Source organism: Numida meleagris, chromosome 5, assembly GCF_002078875.1.
Source record: "Numida meleagris isolate 19003 breed g44 Domestic line chromosome 5, NumMel1.0, whole genome shotgun sequence".
Lineage (NCBI taxonomy): Eukaryota > Metazoa > Chordata > Aves > Galliformes > Numididae > Numida > Numida meleagris.
The window spans coordinates 61,616,383-61,640,794 of NC_034413.1; the positions used below are offsets into that span (position 1 = coordinate 61,616,383).

Consider the following 24,412-nt stretch of genomic DNA (forward strand, 5'->3'; position numbering starts at 1 on the left):
AGCTCATAAAGAGTACAAAACTCTTGGGAAAACTAGGTGACTTCTGCTCTCATGTTAGTATTGTATGTTAACCCTAAAATAACTCAGATTTGCTTAGTAAGATCAGGGCTGTCTCTTTGGATTCTGCATCTCAGTGAAGAATCAGCAGGTCCCATGTCAGTGATTGCTCCCTTGAGGTGGGGTTCTCTTGATTTGCCCTTAGCTAATGCAGATGAAATGCTTTGGAGAAATTATAAATGACAGCTTTGAGAACAGATTAGGTTCAGGCTTATTTTAAGTCAATATTTTCTTACTTTGTGCCCTTTTTTTTGGGGGGGGGGGGGAAGAATAGGTATCACATTTCCAATTGCATAATCAAGAAATTAACTCACAGATTAACCAGAATTACTCTGTTTTCATTTTGAGTTTGCCTAGAGTTTTAAGTGGATTCACATAGACTGAATAGGGGCAGGCATACTGCTGAAGTGCTGAATCTTGGTATCCCAGGGATTAGGGTACATTTCCCACCAAGCTGTGTGCACAGGTTTGGGGCAGGTATTATTTGGTCCTAGACAAATGAAATTTGTATCAGTACGTTGCAGTGGCAGTGACAAAGTATTATACTTTGAGAAAAAAGTAACTTGCAGATGACAAATACCAAATAGTCCTGAATCTAGGAGGAGGTGAAGTCTGATCATGTGCAGCCATAAAACAACTGTATAAACTGATATCAGGTCAAATTATAAGAATAAAGAGCATAATGTTGATTGATACTACCTCTCACCATACAATTTATCCATAGGATTCTTTCAGATGATGGCTGGCATCATTGCAGTAGTTACAGCAGGCTTAGATACTCACCTCTGACTGTGACCTGAGCACTGCATGATGCCCGTCCTGTGTTGTTTTCAGCCAGACACGTATAAATGCCATCATCTTCTGGCAAGGCATCTTGGACAGTCAATTTTGCAACTCCAGCTTCGAAGGTGGAATGGGCATACTGAATTGGTTGTTCTGCAGAGAGAGTGGAAGAGAATTATCCTAATACATCAGCTATAAGTTTGAAAAGCACTTCTTATTTTCACTGAAATCTGGATGCTTAACAGCAATTTGTGCAGCAGAGTGCAGAGCTAAATGCTGCTCTCGGGTTTATCTTTGTATTCGGAATAGATTCTCTTTCAGATAGGTAAGAGATGTCATGTATTTGCTCAGACATTGCCTCCATTTTGTACTTTGCCTGAAACAAGCTGCTGCCGCAGTGTACAAAACCTTCTGGGTGTGATGAAGCACTTGAAGCCCTTTAAATCATGTACTTTGCAATGGAAGACATTCCGAGAGAGGCAGTAAGATCCATGATGGAGCCAAGAGATTGATTTACCACACAGTTAATCTACATTGGAGCATATACAGTCTGGTAGCAGACAGGTACAGTCTGGTCTACAGTGACATAGCTATTAAGAAGTACATTTTAAGAAACTGGTTCTGTAAATTTTTATGGAACATGCTTAGATGTTAATGTAGACTGGTTAAAGTTGCCTTGCTATTGTTTCAGAAACGCTCATCAATCTCAGCCTTTCTGAAATACTTCTGCAATCTGTTTTCCCCATATTAAATACTTTCCACTACTGACTCATCATTGGTTGCTTTCCCAGTGTATGCTATGCTTAAGAGGGCCTGAGATCTGCTCATGAACACCATGCTGGAAAGAGAAACTAGTATCATCTGAAAAGAAGGTGAAAGAGATGTGACATCTGTCACTTGGGAAATCATGAACAAAAGGAAGGATAAAAATTAATTTCATTGCTAAAGTGACTTTAAAAAATCAGGACAAAGAACTCTGGGGATTCTTAGAACCAGCTCTACAGTATCAGCAGGATAAATTAAATGATGGCCCAGATTTTTCTCTTATCTCTGATTCCCAACACCAAAAATATTTAGGGACAGTCTGCATATGAAATTCAATTCTGAAACCCATGTATATAATGAACTTGATCCAATATTTGAAAAATAATATAAAATTCCTAGGTAGATGATTCTCTTCTCTTATTTGTCCACCTCGTGAAAAACTGGGTTGAGCCCTTAATCAACTGTCCAGAAGGCTCCAATTTTAGAATAAACACTCTCCTCCTCCTTCATAGATCATATTCTTATTACTAGTTCCCTTGAGCTCCCTTTCACTCAGCTAAACAGACTGTTGTAAGTTGTGATTAAGACAAAATATGTATTTTTCCATATAAGAATAACATTACATCCAAATATGTAAATGTAGAGCTTAGGTCTTAGCAGAGAAAGCTTTCTGTATGAGAGCATGGGGTGCTTGACTGCCTTCCTGGTCTGAATGTAGACTACTTAACATGATGGGAGTCCTGTCTGAGATTCTTACCCCGAATCTATGAATGGTGCCTAATGATATTATGATGATAACCAGGTCAGAAATAAACTAAGGATAAATGATGCATCATAATAAAAAAGATAATGCACAAAAATAGGATATGTGTTCTTTGTGGAAAAAGAAAATGTTCCCCTTCAATATGTCCCCAAATCAAAATATCAACATTTGTCCAGGGGTACCCTTTATATTCTTTTCCACTCCAACTCAACAAAACTGTAACTTCTTTTTTTTTTAAGCATTGTTCATCATTCTGTCTTTTCATGAGACCCTAGAAAATAAATAATAATATATCTGCCCTGATGAGTAACCCACAGCAATATTCTAAGTTATGTCCACTGTACTTATATTTTGATCTAATAAAAACAACTCTCCCAGTAGTGAAATGTTCCCTTCTCTAGAGGCAGAGCAGTCAAATCTCCATGACAGTTTGGCAGCAGAAACAATAACAAAAATACCTTACTACTGTGGCATGTTATGCCAGAAGATGGGAAAATTTCCCCTGGCCCATTTATTAAAAGCTTTCTGGAAAGATCATAAAGCTATCCTAAAACGAAACATTACTCAGAGAATTGTTCTGTTAAAGTTGTGGTCATATTGTTTTTAAATTCAGCAAAAAGATTTTCAATTCAACTGAAAAAAGAAAAAGGAAAGCACTATGAAAAGGAAGGCATTTGAAATACAGTGATACAGGATTTATTCCTAGAAATTAAAAAGAAGTTACTGAAAATTGAAGTTATGTACCAAAGTACTGCCACACAGAGAATGTGTAGCAATTTATAATGCTTTGGTGAAGCCAAAACTAAAACAAAAGAAGCTTGCTTTCAGGGAATTTTCCAGTAAATTGGCAAAAATTCAGAGAGCAACTTAAATTACGAAGTAGAATTAGAGCAATGGGACAAAAGAATAGTCTTTTAAGAGTTGGAAAACAGCTTTAAATCAATATAATAATAATAATAATAGTAATAATAATAATATAATCAACAGTTCAGCCAAGCAGCTTTTATTTCTGCAGTTTAGGTGAATATGGAAGCAACTCCTTGTCCACACAGATACTAAGAAGTAATTAATGACAATGGGCAGCTTACATAATCTACTTTTTGGCTTGGTTGACCTAAAAGAGAGGTCAGTCTGCGTAACAGATTGGAAAATGTTTTAAATTTGCATGCAGTCACAGCTGGTAAAATATTAGTATCTAAAGTAGTACTTGAATGTTACACCGTATAAAGAGTTGTAAATATTTTTAGTTCTCAGGTGTTGTTGATCCCCCTGAGATCCCTCCAAGGCAGACTAGGCAACATCCAGGCTTTTTGGTATGGAGGGCTGCCTAGCCTAGGAGTCAGACTCTTCTGCTTTATCTTGTGTTTTTGTTTTGTTTTGTGTTTTTTTTTGTTTCCCAAAGCAGCCTTCTAGATATGTTTCTTATGATTTGCTAACGTGGTCCTTGTACTCATTATTTCACCTAATATACATACTTCTCTCACTATTCCTTTCAAAAATTTAATTAATTATCATTGTCATGCATGGAAGACAATTTACATTTGACATTTTCTTGTGAACTTTACTCATTCCGTGCCACATAAATAGTGCTATCTTTTGAACAGCAGTACAATTGCTCTCAGGAGATTATTTGTTTCTTTACAGCAGCTTATCATTTATGAACTGAAAAAACTTTATATTCCAAGTACGGACAGCAGACTGTAACACACATATTTTTTGGTTATAACAAAATCTGTCTGCCTCTAATTATACACTGTGAATATATTGTTTTCTTCATATGGTCAGTTTTTTAAAGATTTCTATCCACTTGCGTTGTTATGTCTGCTTGGAATAATGTTTCAGGATGAGAAAATACTACTTTCTTTTTTGATTTTGGATATTAATATGAGCAGTTTGTAGTATCAACCAGCCAGTAGACATGGACACGTTTGCGTTCAAATGGAGATCATAGCAGCCAATTTGTTACGTAGAATAATGATGTAATAATAATGTACATGGAATTAACAGCATGAAACTACTGTTTATAATCTATTCAAATTTGTATCAAAATGGTATATAAAATGTTACATATCACAACTGGATGCAAGACAGAAAAACATTAACATATAGTGATATATTCTAGGATTCTAGAATGAAAGCAGTATGTGTACATCTTTAGAAAAATACACAATGTCCCTCATTTTTATTATTATGATAGCTTATTGTACTTCTGTTACTCAGAATCATTATTGCCTTTTGATTTAAGAACAGAGTTAAAGCACTGGCTTTCACCTATAGAACCTTCGATGGTTTGAAATCCAATGATCTGAAAAAAACTGCTTAAAAACTTAAGTTATCCTTAAGATACTGATCCAATTGCAGTTGGAAGCTTGGAAGCAATAAAAATATGGTTATACCTGTCTAGGTGCACACTCAGCTGAGGTCAAAGGAGAAAGGTCAAAGCATAAAAAATGTACAGAAAAATGGCAGGATGGCACAGTGCATACTGAAGACCTACAGAAACCTCTGCTTATTGATCTCTAGGCTGTATTTTTTCCAGGAGACAGTGGTTTTCTAGTTGGCAAAGTTACATTAATGGAGATGTGTGCCTGCATTTGGAATTTGAACATCATTTGAGGCACAAACCTGCTCTGCGTGATGTAGAAGACAACTAGCTATTACTACATCATTCAGTGACTAAAGGAACTGTGTATGGGCATGGGGAACCCTTGGAACATGAAGCTGAAATAGATGACCCTGTTGGTAGGAGTTACTTTTTCTGTGCTGCAAGACACAATTGTTAAGTTGCCGCAGGGTTTCTACCCCAGTCTGCAAAGGAGGAACTGCAGAGTAGTCTTCAGACAGAGAAACAAATGATTTCCAATGGGAGAATATCAGAGCTTTCATTCACATATGTTTCATGTTGTAAATAAAGCAGTGGCCTTTCTATTCTAGACGTAGAGCTATTGGGAAGGAGAACAGGCCAGGCTGTGGGAACATACCGATCGCAAGGTCATGGTTCATTTGCCTGCCACCTTTTTGAGTTATTCCATTTACTTGAAGCAGCTTAAGAAAAACAGAGATCATGTACAAATAATTCATTTTAAAGCAATTCTGGAGGAAATAGCTTTATGGTGAAGCATGCTGTACTTTGTCTTTAAATCACGCATACAAAAAGATAGTCAGGGAGAGTCTGCAAAAAATCAGTTGTGCTTCAGGAGTAACAGAAGTGATCAAGGGTTAAGCAGAATAAATCTGTCTAGTGTTTAACAGATATAACTCCAAATGGAAAGAGCCCGTAGCCAAAGTGTGTAATCCCTGAGTATCTGAAATTATTTGGAATCTAAGCAATACAGATGTTTGGGTCTAACTCTGATATTAAGAGGGGACTGTTAAGGAAGCTTCCATGTTCAGTTACTTAATTACAGCATGGGAGAAGAGCCTGAAATTAAAAAATATCTTACTTATCATTTTTAAATCATTTGACAAGCATTCCTGTGCAGCATTGGGATCTCAAGGAAAATCTTTCTAGTAGACAAGGAATGAGAAAAGCTGCGATTTTAATATTTTGGGCATATAGATATTAAAATTAATTATGACCTGCCCGGGTGAATGACAGGTGGAATCAGGCATGGGTTTCCTTTCAACCTTAAAGATTGATAAGGCACTTAGTTTGCTTAGGGCATATTTTTCCTGCAGGATCATGATGACAACCTGCTATTCTCAGAGTAGAGGCTCCTAACAAAGGAGTAGGGGTACCATGGGATTCAACACACAGAAGTTCAGCTTTTAATAGCAACACAGATTTTGTTGCAGCATGGTAAAAACTGCATTTAACACAACCCAGGAAACTCATACGCATATGACATTTTCACTAAAGTCCCTCCTAAACATACTGGAAAACTGCAGTAAAACAGAAAAGTACTTTTAAAATGTATCATTTCTTCATTTTACATGCATATAAATAAACGTTTTAGTGTACTATCTTATGATGAGTTAAGAGACCAGTATTCACAGCCATGCTATGTCCTGATCAGAGTGGCATTTGAGACTGTGAATATAAGTGTGCTCACGCGTGTATTGCATACCAGAGGATTCCTTACCATTGAGAAGCCATGTGATCTGAGGCACAGGTACACCTCCTACACAGCACTGCAGCACAAAGTCTTGACCTTCACTCACAGTGCATCCTTTCAAGACACTGGAAAAGCATGGAGCAATCTCTTCAACTTTAGACCCTTTAAAACCACAATGAAAATAGTTTCTTTAGCCCAAATTGACAAAATACCTTTACCACTTCATGACCTTTTCTAGGTACGCTTAGGTGACGTGGCTGGGCTAATAGATTAAATCCATGTCAACCAGCAAAAAAACAAAATCCACCTGTTGCAGTCAATCACAAAAAAGGATATGCAACACATTGACAGACTGCTCAGTGCCAGGAATATGAAGAATAATTCTCTTCACGTGTTTTCTCCCAGAACTTCTCCGGTTTCCCCTGTTTGGCAGTGAAACAGGGTGAATTAAGGATGCTGCTTACAGATGTCTCATGAGACAGAAAGTGAGAGCATTTGGGGTATCCTAATTTAAACTCAGACACAGTAAACAGAGAAACATTGCATAAACATGATCATAGCTCCAGGAGAACACCTAAAACCAGGTCAAAATATTAGAATTTAGGGCAGGATTTCCTCAGAGGCCAACAAATCTTTCAACTAGGCCAGTAACATAGTGCCTTCAAGCTCAAAATTATTTGCTGCTGGGAGCTGTACTTGAATTTGGCAGCATGCAATTCTCATTCCTTCACTTTTTTTCTTCTTGCTTTACTGCACAGGATCTGTTTGTGCTCGCAAAACATTTCAGATATGCAGTGTCTTACAGAAATTCTAAGCGACTCTAAGAGAACTGTATGCAGAACAACAACAAAATCTTTGGCAACCTGTATCAAATACAGGCACTAATGTAAAACCCCAATGGGGAACAGTCCTCCTTTTGTTCAAAGCATTTGATGAGATGGTTTTAGTTATACAAACAACAAAAACATATCAGAGAGGAAACCAATGAAGGAAGTGGCTTGCCAGCTATTTGTCACATTAGTGACAAAACTAGAAATCAGAATTAATCTGCACTGAGAAATTCTAATAGGAGTTTAGCAGTGACCAACCTTTGACAATGTAGGAAAAGCCCAGCCACAATTTTCAAAGTGTAGACAGGCTCAGACAAACTTACTTCTGACAGTTAACAACCAGCTGGTGGAAGTTTGGCCTCTGGGGTTGAAAGCTGCACAGCTGTAAGATCCACTGTCCCCCAGGCAGGCTTTCTTTAACCATAAGCAATGAGTTCCATCTTCTTCATAAATTTGAACACCTTCTCCAGCTTTAATAGGTGCACCCTCTTTGAACCACTCCACATCTGGTTTTGGTTTTCCTGAAACTAAACAATCAGGAATTTGAATTGTTATGAACAGGCATTCTCCTTAGTGTAATTCAATTTGCTTTAGTATAAAGTAGGTATAATTTACACATACATCATTGTAGAAACCTCAATGAGGAAGTGATATACTGAACTACCTTCAAAAGGACAGTTTGATATTCATGATCCTCCAAAATGTTTCAGACACTCCAGCTTTAAAATAACACGTGTTTGGTAACTAGAAAAATCAACAAGCACCTCTATCTGAAAATTGTTCCTCTAACAAGTCACACACACACAAAAAATGAATATTAAAGAAAAGCAACTTGACCACAATTCCTTCCTATCCTGCTAAGTTGATTTTTCTGAGTACCTAGCAATACTTTGCAGTCCCATAGTACCTACCACTGAAACCATTATTGTGGTTGCTCATTCTGGGAATCTACTGATTAGATATGAGAAGGCTATAGGCGTATATAAATACATGAAAGAAAGGTGCAAAGAAGATAAAGCCAGGCACTTTTCAATGGTGTTCAGTTATAGGACAAGAGACAATGGGAACAAATTGAAACAGAAGGTTCTGCCCGAACACAGAAGAACATTTCTTTATTGTAAGGCTGGCTGAGCACTGGTACAGGTTGCTCAGGGAAGTTGTGGAGCCTCCCTCCTTGTAATATTCAAAAGCCATTGGGACACAGTCCTCAGCAAGCACCTCAAGTGGCCCGGCATGACAAAATGACTTCCAAAAATCTCTTCCAACATCAACTGCTCTGTGACTGTGGGTTTTTGTGTGTGTTTTTTTTTTTTTTACCCAGCTGAGGTTCAGATGTAGAGAGAGCAGGGAGTGTCCTAGAACAGTAAAGTTTCAGGATGCAGAAAAGCAAAACAGCTATATATGTCTTTACTGTCTGCTTTTCTTACATCAGAGGTCTGGAGAACCAGACTGGTCCTAGCAGTGCTCAGGGAGGGCTGGGCTTCTTGGGGCAGTAGCTACAGTGGGTGAGAGGAGAGGAATGGCTGTCAGAAAAGGTGACCCAAACCATCCCTCACTTCTCTTCAACAAGCAGGTCTCGCTGGGACTTTCACCTTTCTGACATTCCTTCTCAACTCAAAACATTTCATCCACCGTATCGGTGTCTCAGCCCTGGAGGAAGGTGCAGAAAGTAAGAGAGAGGGCAGGAATATCAGCAAAAAAGATGTGTAATACTCTGCAGGAGACCCTCTCAGTGGAGAGGATACAAGGATAGAAGGCTGAGTCTCTTGCACCCTTGTATAGAGTCCTAAAACTACTCTCTAGAAAGGGTGACATTGATTACTTCTGAGGAAACATCAGAGAAGAGAAGGCATGGATGCTACTGTTTGGAATGATTTGAAAATTTCATTGAGTACTGTGGAAACATGAAATTCATTCTTTATTTCCAAAATGCTTTAGGAGGAGGGCAACTTGCAGAGAAGGAGAAAGTGCTTTACCGCACAGAAGGGGAACCTGACTAACCCCAGGGCTCTAATAACTTTCACCCTTTACCTTTGCTTTTGAATTTAATCTCCTGTCCTTCTGATGCTTCCAGGCTCTGTGGGCGGCTCTCAAACTGAGGAGGAATTCCCAAAGGCTCTCTCTTTTCCTCCTTTACAGACTTCCGGGCTCCAGCTCTGTTTTCTGCTTCTCTACTCCTTGCATTTACTTGTCCTGTCAGAGATGAATTTTCTTGAGTTGTCATCAGGGGCTGCACAGCCCTCTTCCTGTCTTCAGACTGTCTGATGAAAGTAGTCTGGGGTTCTGCCTTTGGTTCTGGTTGCACTTTGACAGCTTGTAGTGTGATGGTGCTTGAAGTTTTCTGCAAGACCTGAGGTCCCTTGGTTCCTCCTTTCGATTCTTGAAGAGGTTCTGCACTGGCTTCTTGGTTCTGTCCCTGCTTACTGTCTTTGGTTTCTCTGGAGATGTAGAAGGTTTCTTTCTTTGCTGATACCCTGTCTTTGGTTTCAACCATGAGTTCAGTGCTGCTAGATTTCAGCTCTTTAGCAATCCCATTGCTAGTTGCCTGTTTGAAATCTGAGTTTTCAATAGCTTTAGTAGAAAGCGTTGTTGGTTTTGGTGGCATGCTGAAGGAAGATGATAAGTTTACAAATATATGGCTCTGTATAAAGACTAGTTATTATTATCAATAATGATATAAATGTCCAAGCCCTGAGTAGGAAACTGAACTAATTAGCCTTTAGTTACCAGGGAGGCAAACGTACTACTCTTTTCTTCAGACAGATTAAAAATATGGATGGAAGAGGTAAAATGAAATTCTTAATTAAGCATGATCAGTGCTCAAATACTGTCTCAACTGAGAAATTTCTGGATACAAATCCTACGTTCAGGCTGTAACACATGATGTGTGAGTCAAATGCCAACCTTGCATGTGCTGCTAGAGAATAATTACTTGAGACTCTAGAATGTCCATCGTGTAATGTTACTACATGCTTTAATAACTTCAGGCCATGTGTAATTATAGCTCAAAACACTGCATAAAATAGCTCCTTAAGAAGAAATTAAAATGTAAATTAGGCAGAATTTACTGTTTCTAGTTATGGTGTCTGGTAACTTAGGTGATTTCAAAAGGGGACTGATCGGTAAATTTGACAAAAGTCTAGTGAAGCAACAGGAGTCAAAAATTAGTTTGTTATCAAAAAGTTAATTGATTGGATGTAAAAATATCAGAAATGGCTTCATTAAGAAGAGTTTCTCACAGTTATGATGGATCTGCTGCTCTGAAATTGAGGCACAAGAGTACTGAATAATGAGGGGCTTGAATTTAATTATCATACATTGAAGTTGACATCCCCTGACCACTAAGTTGTTACCCAAGTGCTGTGCTTGTCTCGTACTTCCAAAAGCATAAATATATTTCCAAGGCAGAATGGGAACATATTTGAAATACTAAAAGCCATTTCTAATACAGATCTGCTTTGCTATGTGTCATTGTCATTTTCCCAGGGAGATTCAGGATACTTATTATGCTACTTTCTTCAGTTAGAGTTCATTGCTCTAGAGACTTAATGCACATGAGATTTACTGTTACAACAGGATGATTTTTATATTTTACAAAATATCCTTCATCTAGGAGTAAATGATGGAGCAGGCAAAAATACTCTAGAGAACCCACACTACATGGGGAATTCTGGCTGCAGAGAAACACAGTTATATTCACACTAAATTTATTTGAAAGTACATTCTTAAAAATCACACAAACTTTAAAACAAGGTAACATGGCATTTTCAGATGCACTCTGCAATGGACATGGAGTCAGGACAGTGTAAACGTGTACTTTTCAAATGCCATCGAGGGCATGCAAGGACAGATTTAACACCCTAGAGATTGTAAATCAACTCGCCTTCATTAAAGCGTGTTATACAGTCAGATTAGAGCATTTCATTTGTGCATTTTCTATACATGAAGAAAAGTAATTGTATAAAATGGTTTCTTAAAAATCATAGTAATTTAATAATCTTGACAAAGTCCTAAAATATTGATTTGTTTGTCTCTTATTACTTTACCCATTCTTTTGTAATAATTTTTCAGACAACAAAGACCATGGCCATAGCATGTTTTGCTTATGACAGCAAAGAACAACCTGCTCAGTACTCGATACATAGGTTTTTGACACAAAACTTAATAATTAATTAATTTGATAGTTGGAACAGAGCATATATATACCAATTGTGTGAATATATGTGGGTGTCCACACATAGTTTTTCTTCAGATTATATAAATATTTGACTACATGGAAGCCGTGAACATAAAGCCATCTAAACTTTGCCTAGCTGAACCAGACCAGAACTCTGTACTTCAGAGTTTAGTCATCAGTTCCACCAACTATTTCATATTACCAGAAGACCTGAAATTGGCACTATCTCATTCCAAGTATGCATTTTCTAACTTCCTAATACAGACTGACCCAGAAAGATTTATCACAGTATGAGGAAGGCTCATGCAATAAATGTCAAAATCACTGCTGAGAAAGAACCCCAGTATATGCGGGGAAAGAATCCCAGTAAAAACATACCATAGTGGCTGAGCATATGTGTCAGTCTTATCTGGACCTGAAATTTAAAAAAAAAAAAGAAAATAAGAAAAGAATACATAACTTACATATACAATACCATGTACACTACTTTGGAGCAAGATTATATACGAGATTGCATAGTTCAAAAAGAAAATTCAGTACTTCTGAGCCACTTGACTGTCTGCTAGCATTTTGCAGCAATTCCTACTACTTGATTTAATCAATAATGAAAGAATTAGGTATTGTATATCGTGGCTAGGTAAGTGGAATCATCCAATTAGTCAAGTTCATTGCAAAAGTGTGACCTTTTTACTGACCTGTACTAATCCCAGAAAGAATGCGTGCATTATTCATAGTTGTGGTCAGCATCTGAAGCAAACATATACCACCACTGACTTTGTGACCCCAGTTCTGCGTCATCTCTAATAGCAGATGTACCCATTATACAACAGAAAGCCACCCACTTCAGGGAGAGCCAGTAAGGATCCGGTTTCATGTTTTTAAAAAAATGGCTTAGCGAACTTAATGGCCCTTTCTTTCTATAAAACATCAGTAGAACAGGCAACCTGTAGAAGGTCTCTACAATGGCCTCATCAGGTTGCAACATACAGATAAAACATACAACTTTAGTTGGTAAAGGCCAGTAGCAGTTCTGAGGATCTCAAATGCAAATCTTAGTGTTATTTATATTCTTGATGTCTTGCAGAGTGACAGCACTGATCTGAACCTAAAAAGCTTGCACCAAAAATTTCTCTTCTTGGGGTACATGCAACCTTCTGATGTTGTGATTGCAGCTAAAGGCATCAGCAGTTGATTTAATTATTTCATTGAGTTCACTGAGTCAGCTGCTTACCTGCTGGAATTCCTCTTTAGAGTGTTTGCTAAAGGCTATATGATTTTGAGGCCAATGTAGAAGATACCCTAAGAAGCATCAAACTGCAAAGTGAATTGTATATGGTAATGCATATGTGAAATTGAACATCTTAAAGTATTTCTACAAAGGCATTTATTTCCTTTAACAGCAGGGACATAAGGCAGAGGGAGGATTTGACAAGCCTGAATTTTAATCTATTACGTTTTTCTCCCTTGCAGTTCAGAATTATGCTCCTGTACTTTACTTTCCCTGTTCCGGAAATACAGATACTATTTTGTTTCCCAAAAGGTAGTTGGTATAAATATGCATCCAGTGTCAGTACTCAACAAATAAAAAATTAATTTCTGTCTAGAATTAAAAGTGCAAGGTTTCAATTAGCTGAAATTAAAGTTTATGTTCAAAAGATATGAAAGGCAAAACTACAGCAAAAACGAGAAGCTGATTTTAAAGTTATTACAAACAAGCATTTCGATTTTTCTTCCCATTGAACCAACACAGTATTTTCAGCCATAGTATGCTCCAAGCTATTACAGTATCATTTAATAAAAACAGAGGAAGATAACAGGGAAAAGTAAATGTTCATCTTGAAAAAACAAAGATTTTTTAAAGGAATAACTGTGGTTCATTTGTGCTCTGTCATGTTAATCTGTCTTTACTGTACCTTGAACTGTGAGCTCTGCAGACACAGATGCCTTCCCAGCACTGTTTATCACTGTGCATGTGTAAATTCCTGCATCTGCAAGCCGAACATTTTGGATTTCCAAGAACTGGATACCTGTTTTCTCAAACATGTTGAAGCGCTCATTTTGCTGCAAATGAATATCACCCTGCAAATATAATGAGATACCATCAGACAGCTGAAGGGGAGCAGGATGCCAATAGAGCAATCAGAATGTATGTTTTTCCAAATTAAAGAAAGTTATTGTAATTCTCTGGAATGATAATTTCAGGAAAAAAAATGGCCTAATCAGTGAAATATTTAATAATCACTTGGAAACTCTCTCATTACTAACAAAAAAGTGGTTGGAGATCTTGTATGCACCCAAAGGGGGCAGTAGGATTTAAATCTTCAGTGTTTTTTAACAATCAAATGAATTTAATTATTGATCACTTATCATTATTTTTATTTTTTTTTCTTTTTGTAAATTGTATATGCTCACCATTTTAATGCAGGTCTGAAGTTGACAGCTGAGGTCTCCTGTTCTGTCAGACTCTTTTCTTCTACCAGTGTTTTAGCAGAAGTCAAACTGAATCAGCTGAACCCTTGTTCACTTGCCTTAGATTTTTTTAAATTTGCAAAAAACAATAATGCATGCCAAAATAAAGTCTTCTCTTTTAGTTCCTAAACTACTTGCTTTCTTTTCAATTCAATTTCATTCCTTTGCAGATAGCTTCCTAATTTTAATGTACAGGTTAACTTACCCAATACAAATAAAACAGAAAAGGCTGTTTATGATTGAGGAACTGACATAGAACTTGGGAAATACAGTTCTAATTTTCAAAGCTGTCAGAGACTCCTCTGTGACCACAGCTAAAGCATTAAATCCCTGCAGAACTTCTTTATAAAATAGAGATGCTTATGTTCATATTTCCCATTCTTTCTCTGTTTCTCTTATCTAGTTAGCAAGGTCTTCGGGCAAGTCCATCTCGTACTTGCTATTTTTATAGTTATTTTATACTAAGAAGGTACACTAATACTTTTTGTGGATTTATTCAGCATGAAAATGGAAAGAATATGGTTCTCCTTGTTGTATGTAAATTCTTGCCATTGATGATTTCTCATATTGTGGTAGCAAATGCATTTCACCAAGTAACAAAACTTCAGAACCAAAAGAAAACATTAATTTACTGGGAAATCATACCTTAGACCAAGTTACTTGAGGCTGCGGTCGTCCTGTTATTTTACATGAGAATTTGCCTGTTTGGCCTTCACGCACAACAACTCTATTGGGTTTTGTAGCAAACTTTGGTGGACTCTCTCCCCAGATGCTTGGCCTATGCTCCACAGACGGAACACTAAATCTTCCCCTAAAAAGGCAATCAACATCCCGATTTTAAAGAAGAACAGCTAGAAGATGTTGCTAAAGCACACTTCAGGAAGCATTTTTGAGTAGAAGATTTTCAGCCTATTTTCAGCCTAGATTTTCATACACTATTTATTTTTTTTGCCAATGGAAGACATGTAAATGCTGATTGATAACTGCTCTTGACTCCTCATGGAGCTAAGTAGCACAGTGCCACACACCCTCATCCAGCATACACATAACTCATATGACAGATCTTGGTGATCTCTATATGAGTTGCTTATAAGCAGAGCTGGACAAACTAAAGGAGAAGAAACACTGCATACATTTATTTTTCCCTCATTTCTGTTTCCTAATTGTCCCGTAATAGATTATTTGTGCATACACGTTCAATGTTCACAATTTTTTATCATATAGTTTAACATTCAGTGCAATTTCTGATTATGAATCATCAATTTGTTTTTGCAACATTTTTTGACATGTACTTCTAAAACAGACATGGAAACAGCACAGAAACCCATCCAAATAGCAGTGAACGTTCTTTAAGTGTAAAGTCCAGCTTTATTTAAATGGATGGCACATCTGGGAAACCACATGTGGAATGAAACTAGAGGGACAAGAGTGACTGCAATCCCAAACCCTCAGTTAGGTAGCCATAAAACTTCAAACATCAAACAGTAACACAGCAGCAAAAAAAAAAATTGCAACTTCAGGTATGTTAATGTAAAAGGGAACACTCACATTCTTTGCTCTAAAGTCCTAGTACAACAAAGACACACACTAACAGATGGCAGTCAGCAATTTTTTCCTTTTTTTTTTAACCTTTAATTTCAAGCAAACTGAACCACTTTCAAGGCCTTCATTTCCAGATGGCCTTTTACCATACGCAAAATGTCAGTACCTCACCATTTCTACCAGGTGTCACATAATAAAAGAGACCACATTGCCAAGGTGCTGCCAAGACACGATGGTTGCCATATAGGCAACTTGAGGTTTCTGAATAAGAGGCAAGACCATGATGAAAGGATTTACGTAGACAAAAGGATCATTAAAAACTTGGGAGAGAAGAGTGACTGAAATATGCTAAAATGGAAAACACAAACATAGAATTAAATATCAGATAGCTTTTAATGTTGTCCTCCTCAAGCTACCTATTAGGAATAGTAGAAAGAAGGCTCTTCTGTGTGCCAGGGTTAATCGGTGTAGATCTCCTAATGAATCAATTCTTCCTAAGTTACCTCAAACAGAACACGTCTTTCTTTCAGGCTACTATGTAATATTCAGATTGCATACAAGAGAATGCTGGTTTCAGTTGATTTTATTTCTTTCTAATCATTCTAAAAGCAGTATTTGTTCTGACTTTTAAAGGATGCCTGTCAGGTTATGGAAGATGCAGGGAAGGTTTTCAGAATATCAGAGAGCAGAGACAGGAGAGTGCAAAACTGCATCACACACCAGCAGGAAGTTCTGTTTTCAGCCATCTGAATTCCTGTCAATACAAAGGAGCAGTAGCTGTATCAAGCTACTTACGCCTTCCTGGTAGCCTCAAACATTTTACTGACACACCAGCTCCCATGGTATCTCTTCTGCTTGGGTTAGATGGAAGGTTGGACTTAACACACTTGACTTCACAAATATCTGTTTGTTTTCAGATTGTTCCCGTAGTTGACACTCAGCTCTACAGGAGCTAAGAACTTTGAACTGATGAAGTTAAGCCCGTCTTTCCTCTGCGAGCCCAGTCATTCCTGCTATTCTCATCTCACTAATGTGAGCAAATATGCCAGCCCGCTACTCTATTCCAATGTCATGCTGTGCAGAACTGAGTCATTAACTACCAGGCTTTTCTTTCCTTCATTTCCCTCATTCTTGAACAGGCAAAAAGCGTTGGGGATACACTTCCAGTGAGGAATTACTGAGAACTAGACAAGAATCCAATCCTCAGTCTGGCTCTCAGACTGAATCAGAGCTAAGGACAAGATGCAGGAAGCTCTTGAAAGGAAAAGTGCATACCCTTTAGAAAGAGTCATTTTACTTGTTTACCCACCAAAACATACTCATGCATCTGTTAAATGATATCAAAGCCATTGGACTTCTTACCCAGGGGTTTTGGCACTGGATGGTAGGCTGTATTTCTTCAAGGAGTTTCCTGTGAGCACAAGACAGGAAAACAGGAAGTAAGAATTTTTGTCTAGACCATTAGGAATTACAGATACTAGACTATGTAAAGCATGCATTTCTCCAGGTTTCAAAAATGAAGGAGGAATGCAACACCAGAAGTATGAGGTTATGTCATCTGAAGTCTGAAATTAGGCTCTCCAATTTCAAAAACGGGTTTTAGTAGAGTTACCATCTAGCCTTTGACCTCCGTAGTAACTACACTGCAGACTATTCATGCAAAAATAGTTTTAAATGAACGACAGTGTCTAATTTCTACAGCACTAACTCTAATTAGATAGCAAATATATATATATATATTTAGACTCTGAAGGAGGTCTTGCTTTGCTTGTCTGTTTTTGTTATTTTGGGTTGTTGTTTTGATGAATATCTTTTCCAAAAAACCATTCTTTTTGAAGCACTAAAGTTAATCTTGCTTACTGGTGTTAGCAACAGGGACATGTGTATACAAAATCGTGTAAGCTCAGCGCCATCTACTGCACACAGCATTCTTGGCAGATCTGTCACAGAAAAAATGGATAGTCGCCTGAGATAGATCCAAAGTAGCAGCATGAAACAAATAGCTCTGATGGCTGTGAAGAAAAAAATTATGCTAGCACTTCCTAAGAATTTACACTGACTTTCACGTAGAACAGTAGGATAGAAAAACTAGACTGTGTCACTCATATTTTCAGGTAGCCGTCAGCCCCATTTAGAATTCTTTGCTGAAAACAAAACAAAAAAATCCTGTGCATTGCTGTCCTGATGCATAGAAGGGCTATAGACCCCTTTATGAGGGGATGAAGACCATTTTAATTCTTACATTCTGAGAAATTCAGTCACTGGGTACTACCATGGAATTCTTTCTAAACTGCTGCAAAGCCCATGTCAGAAAAACAGATATAAAATTATGTTTAAAAAAACTCCACCTCCACAGAAGTTGTTTCTCAGACAGCTTTATACTAGGGAATAAAAAGATTTTGCACAATTTTTAAAATAGAAGGCAATAAATATCATGTCAGACATATGTGTATTTCAGTATGTACTCCAAGGATGTGTGTAAGAGATTTTGACACAGAATATACCAAATGCTGATTGTTTCAGGCCTGCTGTCAATTTTTGCTATGCTTCAGGAATTCAGTGCAAAGTTGTGACCTGAGATGCTTTGATACTTAGCAGATTTCCAGCAGGACTGAATAGCTAAGAGAGAAGAAGCACAGTTGATTTCCATCATTCCTTGGCTTTATGTCACTCTCTACATTTTAAATATGGCAGTTTGCAACTATCTAATATGCAGATGGTCTCTTAAAAATTCCTGGGCTTGGTCTTAGCTGTTTCCATGTAATGTTAAGCATGCAATTGCAACCAGGCGTTCGACTTAGCAAAGGGAAGCATACATGCAGAACTGCAGGAACCTGTTGCCTCAGTGTGCTTGTTTGATATGCCGTGAAGCTCAAAGATCCCCACAGATCATACTGTCTTGCATGGTACTCTCCTGGAGAAGCTGGCAGCCTGTGGCTTGGACAGGTACACTCTTTGCTGGGTAAGGAGCTGGCTGGAGGGCTGGGCCCAGAGAGTGGTGGTGAATGGAATTCAATCCAGCTGGTGACCGGTCACAAGTGGTGTTACCTAGGGGTCGGTGCTGGGGCCTGTCCTCTTCTATATCTCTACTGATGACATGGATGAGGGCATTGAGAGCACCCTCAGTAGGTTTGCAGAGGACACCAAGCAGGCAGGAAGTGTCAGTCTGCCTGGGGGTAGCAAGGACATACAGAGGCGTCTGGACAGGCTGGATCGCTGGGGTGTGGGCCAATGAGATGAGGTTCAACAAGACCAAGTGCTGGGTCCTGCACTTTGGCCACAACAACCCCAGACAACGCTACAGGCTTGGGGCAGAGAGGCTGGAAGATTGTGTGGAGGAAACAGACATGGGGGTATTGATCGATGCTCGGCTGAGCATGAGCCAGCAGTGTGCCCAGGTGGCCAAGAAGGCCAATGGCATCCTGGCTTGTATCAGAAATAGTGTTGCCAGCAGGAGTGGGGAAGTAATTGTTCCTCTGTACTCAGCACTGGTGAGGCTGCATCTCGAGAACTGTGTTCAGTTTTGGGCCCCTCACTGCAAGAAAGACATTGAGGCCCTGGAGCGTGTTCAGAGGAGGGCAATGAAGCTGGTGAGGGGTCTGGAGCACAGGCCTTATGAGGAGCGGCTGAGGGAGCTGGGATTGTTCAGCCTGGAGAAGAGGAGGCTCAGGGGAGACCTTATTGCTCTCTATAACTGCCTGAAGGGAGGTCATAGTGAGCTGGGGGTCGGCCTCTTCTCTCTTATAACTAGCAACAGAACAAGGGCGAATGACTCAAGTTCCACCAGGGGAGATTCAGGATGGATGTTAGAAAATACTAGTTTTCTGAAAGTGGTCAGGCGCTGGAATGGGCTGCCCAGGGAGGTGGTTGAGTCACCGTCCCTGGAGGTGTTCAAGGAACACTTAGACATTGTGTTGAGGGACATGGTTTAGTGGGGTTATTGGTGGTAGGTGAATGGTTGGACTGGATGATCTTGTAGGTCTTTTCCAACCTAGATGATTCTATGATTCTTACTGCCCAAGAGAAAATGCTAACTTTCCAGGCAAAGATGACTCCCTTGCCATGTTAACTTAAGCAGTCAGCCAACAGTATGGGCAACCTCCAAAAGAGATCCAAAACAGTACTGGTTCATTTTAAAGCCTCAGTAAGAATCGTCCTTAAATAAAGTGAGGATGGAAACAGTACTCAGAAATTAAGATAACAAGTAGTTCACATTTGGAGTAGGAAGGCTGTCAATACCATACAGCACCTGGACTAGGAAAGGAAGAACATCAGAAGGAATGTAGCTTGGAGTAAACAAAATTGTTCAAGCCTTGCACCTAATAAGATGAACGTGTAAACTAAGCAGTCCTCCTCTTCTAGAGGAAAAATCACGTCTGGCATAAGTTGTCCTTTTCTTTTAGGGAAGCCTCTGAAACAACTTTTGGGCTGCCTCAAAACTTCCAGAAGATGTCCTTCGCAGCTGTTAGATTATTTCTAATATTCTGTTAAGATAAAATTTCTGTTTTAACAATATCTACCAAAAAAAAAAAAAAAAAAAGCCCACACCAAAAAACCATGCTCTGTTATCAAATGTTTTTCTCAGGCAATTTGTAATTTTCTCATAGTTTTGTAAGTATGAATCCAATATCTGTACATTGGCAAGAATAAGTGCTTTCACCAGCCTCAGTGGTGTCTCTAATAGGCAGCACAGTGTCAAATGTTAAATCTTAATTTGTAGAACTGGAGTTCAACTAAGAGCACAGAAAAATAAAAAAATATGAATGCCATTCTTAGTAACCATGTATTCCCTCACTGGAATGCATACTAACATGTTTAGCCATATAATATTTCACAGTACATAACCATATCACAGATCTCAAAGGTTCCGTTGATTTAATTGAAGTCTTCGCCTAAGTTTTCAAAATATTATATTGGATTTTAATGAGAGAATTCCTGTGAGTGACCTTAATTAATATTCCATTCATAGTTAATTGATCATAAGGTCTGGGGGAATGAAGGCATTAAATATAGCATCCAGAGGTGGAAATATTAAAAATTAGAAAACCCACCTGTAAATGCAGGATTGTGTGCCCTACTCCCTGAACCCATGTAAGACTTACAGCTATGAAAATGGGATTTCTTCTCTACCAGAGAAGAGTGCTACTCTTGCACGAGTGAGGAAGCATGTATGTACTGTTATGATCTTAACTGGATGGGTGGTGTAACACCACCAATTCATTTAATTAAATTCTATTATCATCACAATAGCAGTTTACGTACTGTCTTACCTTCCACAGTCAATTCCACAGTCACTTGACGAACCCCACCATCATTTGCAGCCTCACAGGTGTATTTACCACTATCGGCTTCCTGCACACCTTTGATTACCAAGCTGAATATCCCCCGTATGCTGTGGTCCACAACATAATGGTCTCCTTCTGGGAGAGGATGTCCATTTCTGTACCATGTAATCTGAGGCTCAGGGTAGCCTCTGACCTGGAAAGATGTGAGAAAGAGTGGAGAATAAAGGCAAACAGATGATGGTATTGGGAAGAAATGTTGGACATTTAGCAATACAGTGGAAAGTTCTTGACACAGGAGCTGTTAAACACATGTTCTTTGCAAGCCAAATGGCAGAACATAATGAAATGAAGAAACTTTTGGCTAAGTCAAACTGTTAAAATCATAAGACTAGAGCAGATAGATACCTATGCAAAAGTTTCCCACTAGAATGGTTTGCCTGCAGAAGCATAGCAACAGTGCTAATGAAAAATCCTGATGTGTGGGTTTTCATTGTTCAGAGATTCAAAGAGCAGAAGTGCTATTATATCTCTAAGTATTCAAGATTGTAAAGTATCTATACCAAACATTTCTATCATGGCTGCTAAGGATTAGGCTTATATTGTAAATCTGCATGGAGCTGTCTAGTTTCAAATGTGCTGAGATGTAGTGGCTTCAGACAATAGACAGGTAGGAGGTGCAGGTACTTGCCACTTTTTTGTCTTGATATTTAAAAGCAGAAGGAGTTGCCATTTGAGATAGTATCACTAAGGGTAATCCTCATGTTATGGTGGCAGGTGAACAGTGAAGACCTAGATATATTCACAAAAACATGCTGCTATACTTCAGAAGCTTTGTGGTCTACTGGTTGCCCAAAGAATAGATTTCAACAAAACAAAGCAGCCCTATACTCATTAAACAGCAATCACATTAATATGCCCTTGCCTGCTATGGCATTATTGATACCTTTAGATTTGCAGACAGATTCTGAGTAACTGAGAACAGCGTTATTGATTTCAGTTAAGCTGTTGTAACCTGCTGAGAATCTGTGCCTTTCTTTCATAAAAAGATGGAAAAAACAGACATATACCAGTTTCTACCAATGAATTAACTCCTCAGGCAAAGTTTCTTCCTCTGCTTTATGAGATGTGCCATCCACTTTGAAGGTTGGTTTAGTATGTGTTAACTGTTAGCACACTTCCCCTGTTGTCATAACAACCTCTGATTACAGTTTTCCCCACTTCTTTCCTATTCCCCCACTCTGATACGTTAGCATGCCATCTTCCAACTCTTTGATCCTTTGCCTTAATGCCATGAAATAACTGAGTGGATCAAGATGAACTCGGATGAGTAATCGTCGTGTCAGAGTTTGCTTACTAGGAAAGTAGCAAAACTGCATATTGAATTAGATTATAAAATTTTGGCAACCGAACAGAAAGTCCTTTCAAATTCCAGGTAGGCAAAATATCGATTATCTGTCTTGATTTGAAGATGACTTGATTGTGGCTTGTCCAAATTCCTCCTGGCAGTCTCCTCGCACCTTCAGATCAGCAATTCAGCTCTGCTTTCCTCTGACTGCATTGTACTTACTTTCCAGATTACAATTCTTAGCCAAACAGCCTTACCCACTCTTAGGTTCTCTTCTTTCAAAACCTTTCAGTTCCACCTCACTCCATCTGGGCTTCTCATCTGTCTGAGCTTAAGCTACAGCTGTCAGAAATTTGTCTCTTTAATTCCTAGGATATCGGTTCAGAAAAATCAATTTTGCCAGTAATGTTGTAGCCCCTTTTTCCTGGCATTTCTTAACATATGGAGAGAGGACATTAATGAACCTGCTGAATAAGCTGAATACACTTTCCACTTCTGGTACAAAGTTCTTCAGTTCTCTCCAAGTCTATCTTTACCTCAGCAAGAGCCATATGCTATGCTAAATGCATAGTGGATCAGTGACTGGGGAGTCAGTCACTGTTTAAAACTAGTCTAGCATCTTGTAAAGCTCTTTGTGGCCACGTCTTTTTCTGCTTTCTGAAAAACAGCAGTTCCTGCTCAGCCATGCCCCCTACCACTGCTCCAGAACATTGGTTTAGTGCTTAATCAGAGGGCAGGCTCTCAGGATGTCTTTCTCAGTATGTCTTATTTTCACAAAAAGAAGGCAGTGAAGCATCAATTTTTTGTTTGTCTGTTTTTCGGTAATGTAGTTCTTGAGAGTTGATAATGTATTCATTGGTAAGGAATGTGACGTGTACCACAAAACCATTTCTTACCATTATATTGTCAATGCCCTCCTGCCTATCTTCTCATTTTGGATTAAATGACTTACCCAAAGCCAGTGAATATACTAGGAGGGAGTCTCTACCTCTCATTTCTGCTTTACAGAACATTAAGATAAGCTTTCCTTGAATCTGAAATATTTGAGGAAAAATGGCTTTGGAACTCCTACATTAAGGAGTAAAATAATGGAGTAGTACATGTACTGGTGTGAAGAGAGAACCACCTTTTCAGTGCATTACATCATATCATCCTAACTTACAGTATTCTAGCTTCCTCAGTTTACAGCTGCTGAGATTTTGCCTTGTAAATACAAGTCATCAGTGACACACTTCCTATTATATTTACTACTATTTCAATTTTTCAATCATTCTTTGTGGTGTTTTTTAAAATGTATTGTTCCATCAAGCTTCAAACAAACCACCAATGTGTGGTTTTTTTTTTAATACTTGTTATGTCTGTATTATTTTGTTCATCCACACCTCTACACTGAGGAAATGCCACACAGAAAAACAGAAACAAAAACAGGCAATCAGCATGCCATTTTCTTTCAGAAAGTTACATCATTCCATTCCCAAACTCGGTAGGTTTTGTTTTGTTTGTTTGTTTCATTTTTGTCAAAACTGAAATAAGGGGCAAGTAGGAGTTTTCTGAATTGCTCTGTTGCAAGAATTTATTTCAGGTTTTGGTTTGGAATGTGTTTCAAACTGAGCCAGCCCTCTCTGAAATACACAGTCTTGCCATAAAAGTGTCAGGGACCCTTAAACGTATCACTGGTTACTAGGTTTTGATTCTAATGGATCAGCTCCAGAACTGCAGCAGGTTTTATATTCCTCCTCAGCCTTCCCAGAACTCACTAAAAACATCTGCCTTGAATAAATCCACAGCAAAGAGAAATTTATTTGCTTATTTAATGCCCAGCAGCAGAAGGCTATAACCTTTATTTACAGCATGGTCTGTGTGAGCATTACCAGTCCCGTTGAGGCTGTGGCTTTTCTTTACCTGCTGAACAACACTAACAAGTGGAAAATTGACTGCAAGCAGTATATATGCCATGAGCTGTGAGCTTTGAGTTTTTGTCTGGACCCATCAATCATTTACAGATTGTGAGAAAGTGGAGAAATGGAGAAGTGGACTAGATAAGTCAAGGTAAAACAAGTCTCCTGCTTCACACATCAACAAGGTAAGTGAAAAGAGCTGAGAAAGAACCTGTTGCCTGTGAAACTTCCAGAGTTAAGATTCAGTTCTGCAGCTAGGTTTGAGAAAATGCTATTGAAAAGGAATAGCGTTCCCAAAGAAAAGAAACAAGGAGACGAAATTCAACAAGTCTATTGAAGCTATCCACTAAAGGACAGTGTTATTCAAAAATGTTTTGCTAGAACCTAGTCACTGTTGTCACAAACCTAATGGCATTCAGTGATGCCCAAGGCCAAATATATTC

The 24,412-nt window shown here is 38.5% G+C and overlaps 1 protein-coding gene across 2 annotated transcripts in view; it reads right to left on the minus strand.

The window, feature by feature from the left end:
* The window catches only part of MYLK (myosin light chain kinase), a 191,305-nt gene that overhangs the window by 93,590 nt on the left and 73,303 nt on the right, over positions 1-24,412 (minus strand). The window contains exons 3-11 of one of the 2 annotated variants that reach the window (XM_021400604.1): positions 20,712-20,919; positions 16,804-16,852; positions 14,545-14,710; positions 13,344-13,509; positions 11,809-11,845; positions 9,285-9,859; positions 7,577-7,780; positions 6,451-6,585; positions 841-993 (exon numbers count right to left, since the gene is read on the minus strand). In XM_021400604.1, the coding sequence (XP_021256279.1) occupies positions 841-993; positions 6,451-6,585; positions 7,577-7,780; positions 9,285-9,859; positions 11,809-11,845; positions 13,344-13,509; positions 14,545-14,710; positions 16,804-16,852; positions 20,712-20,919 (1,693 nt within the window). Of the gene's footprint in view, positions 1-840; positions 994-6,450; positions 6,586-7,576; positions 7,781-9,284; positions 9,860-11,808; positions 11,846-13,343; positions 13,510-14,544; positions 14,711-16,803; positions 16,853-20,711; positions 20,920-24,412 lie in introns of those variants that run through there. The other variant, XM_021400605.1, reaches the window with a different exon arrangement.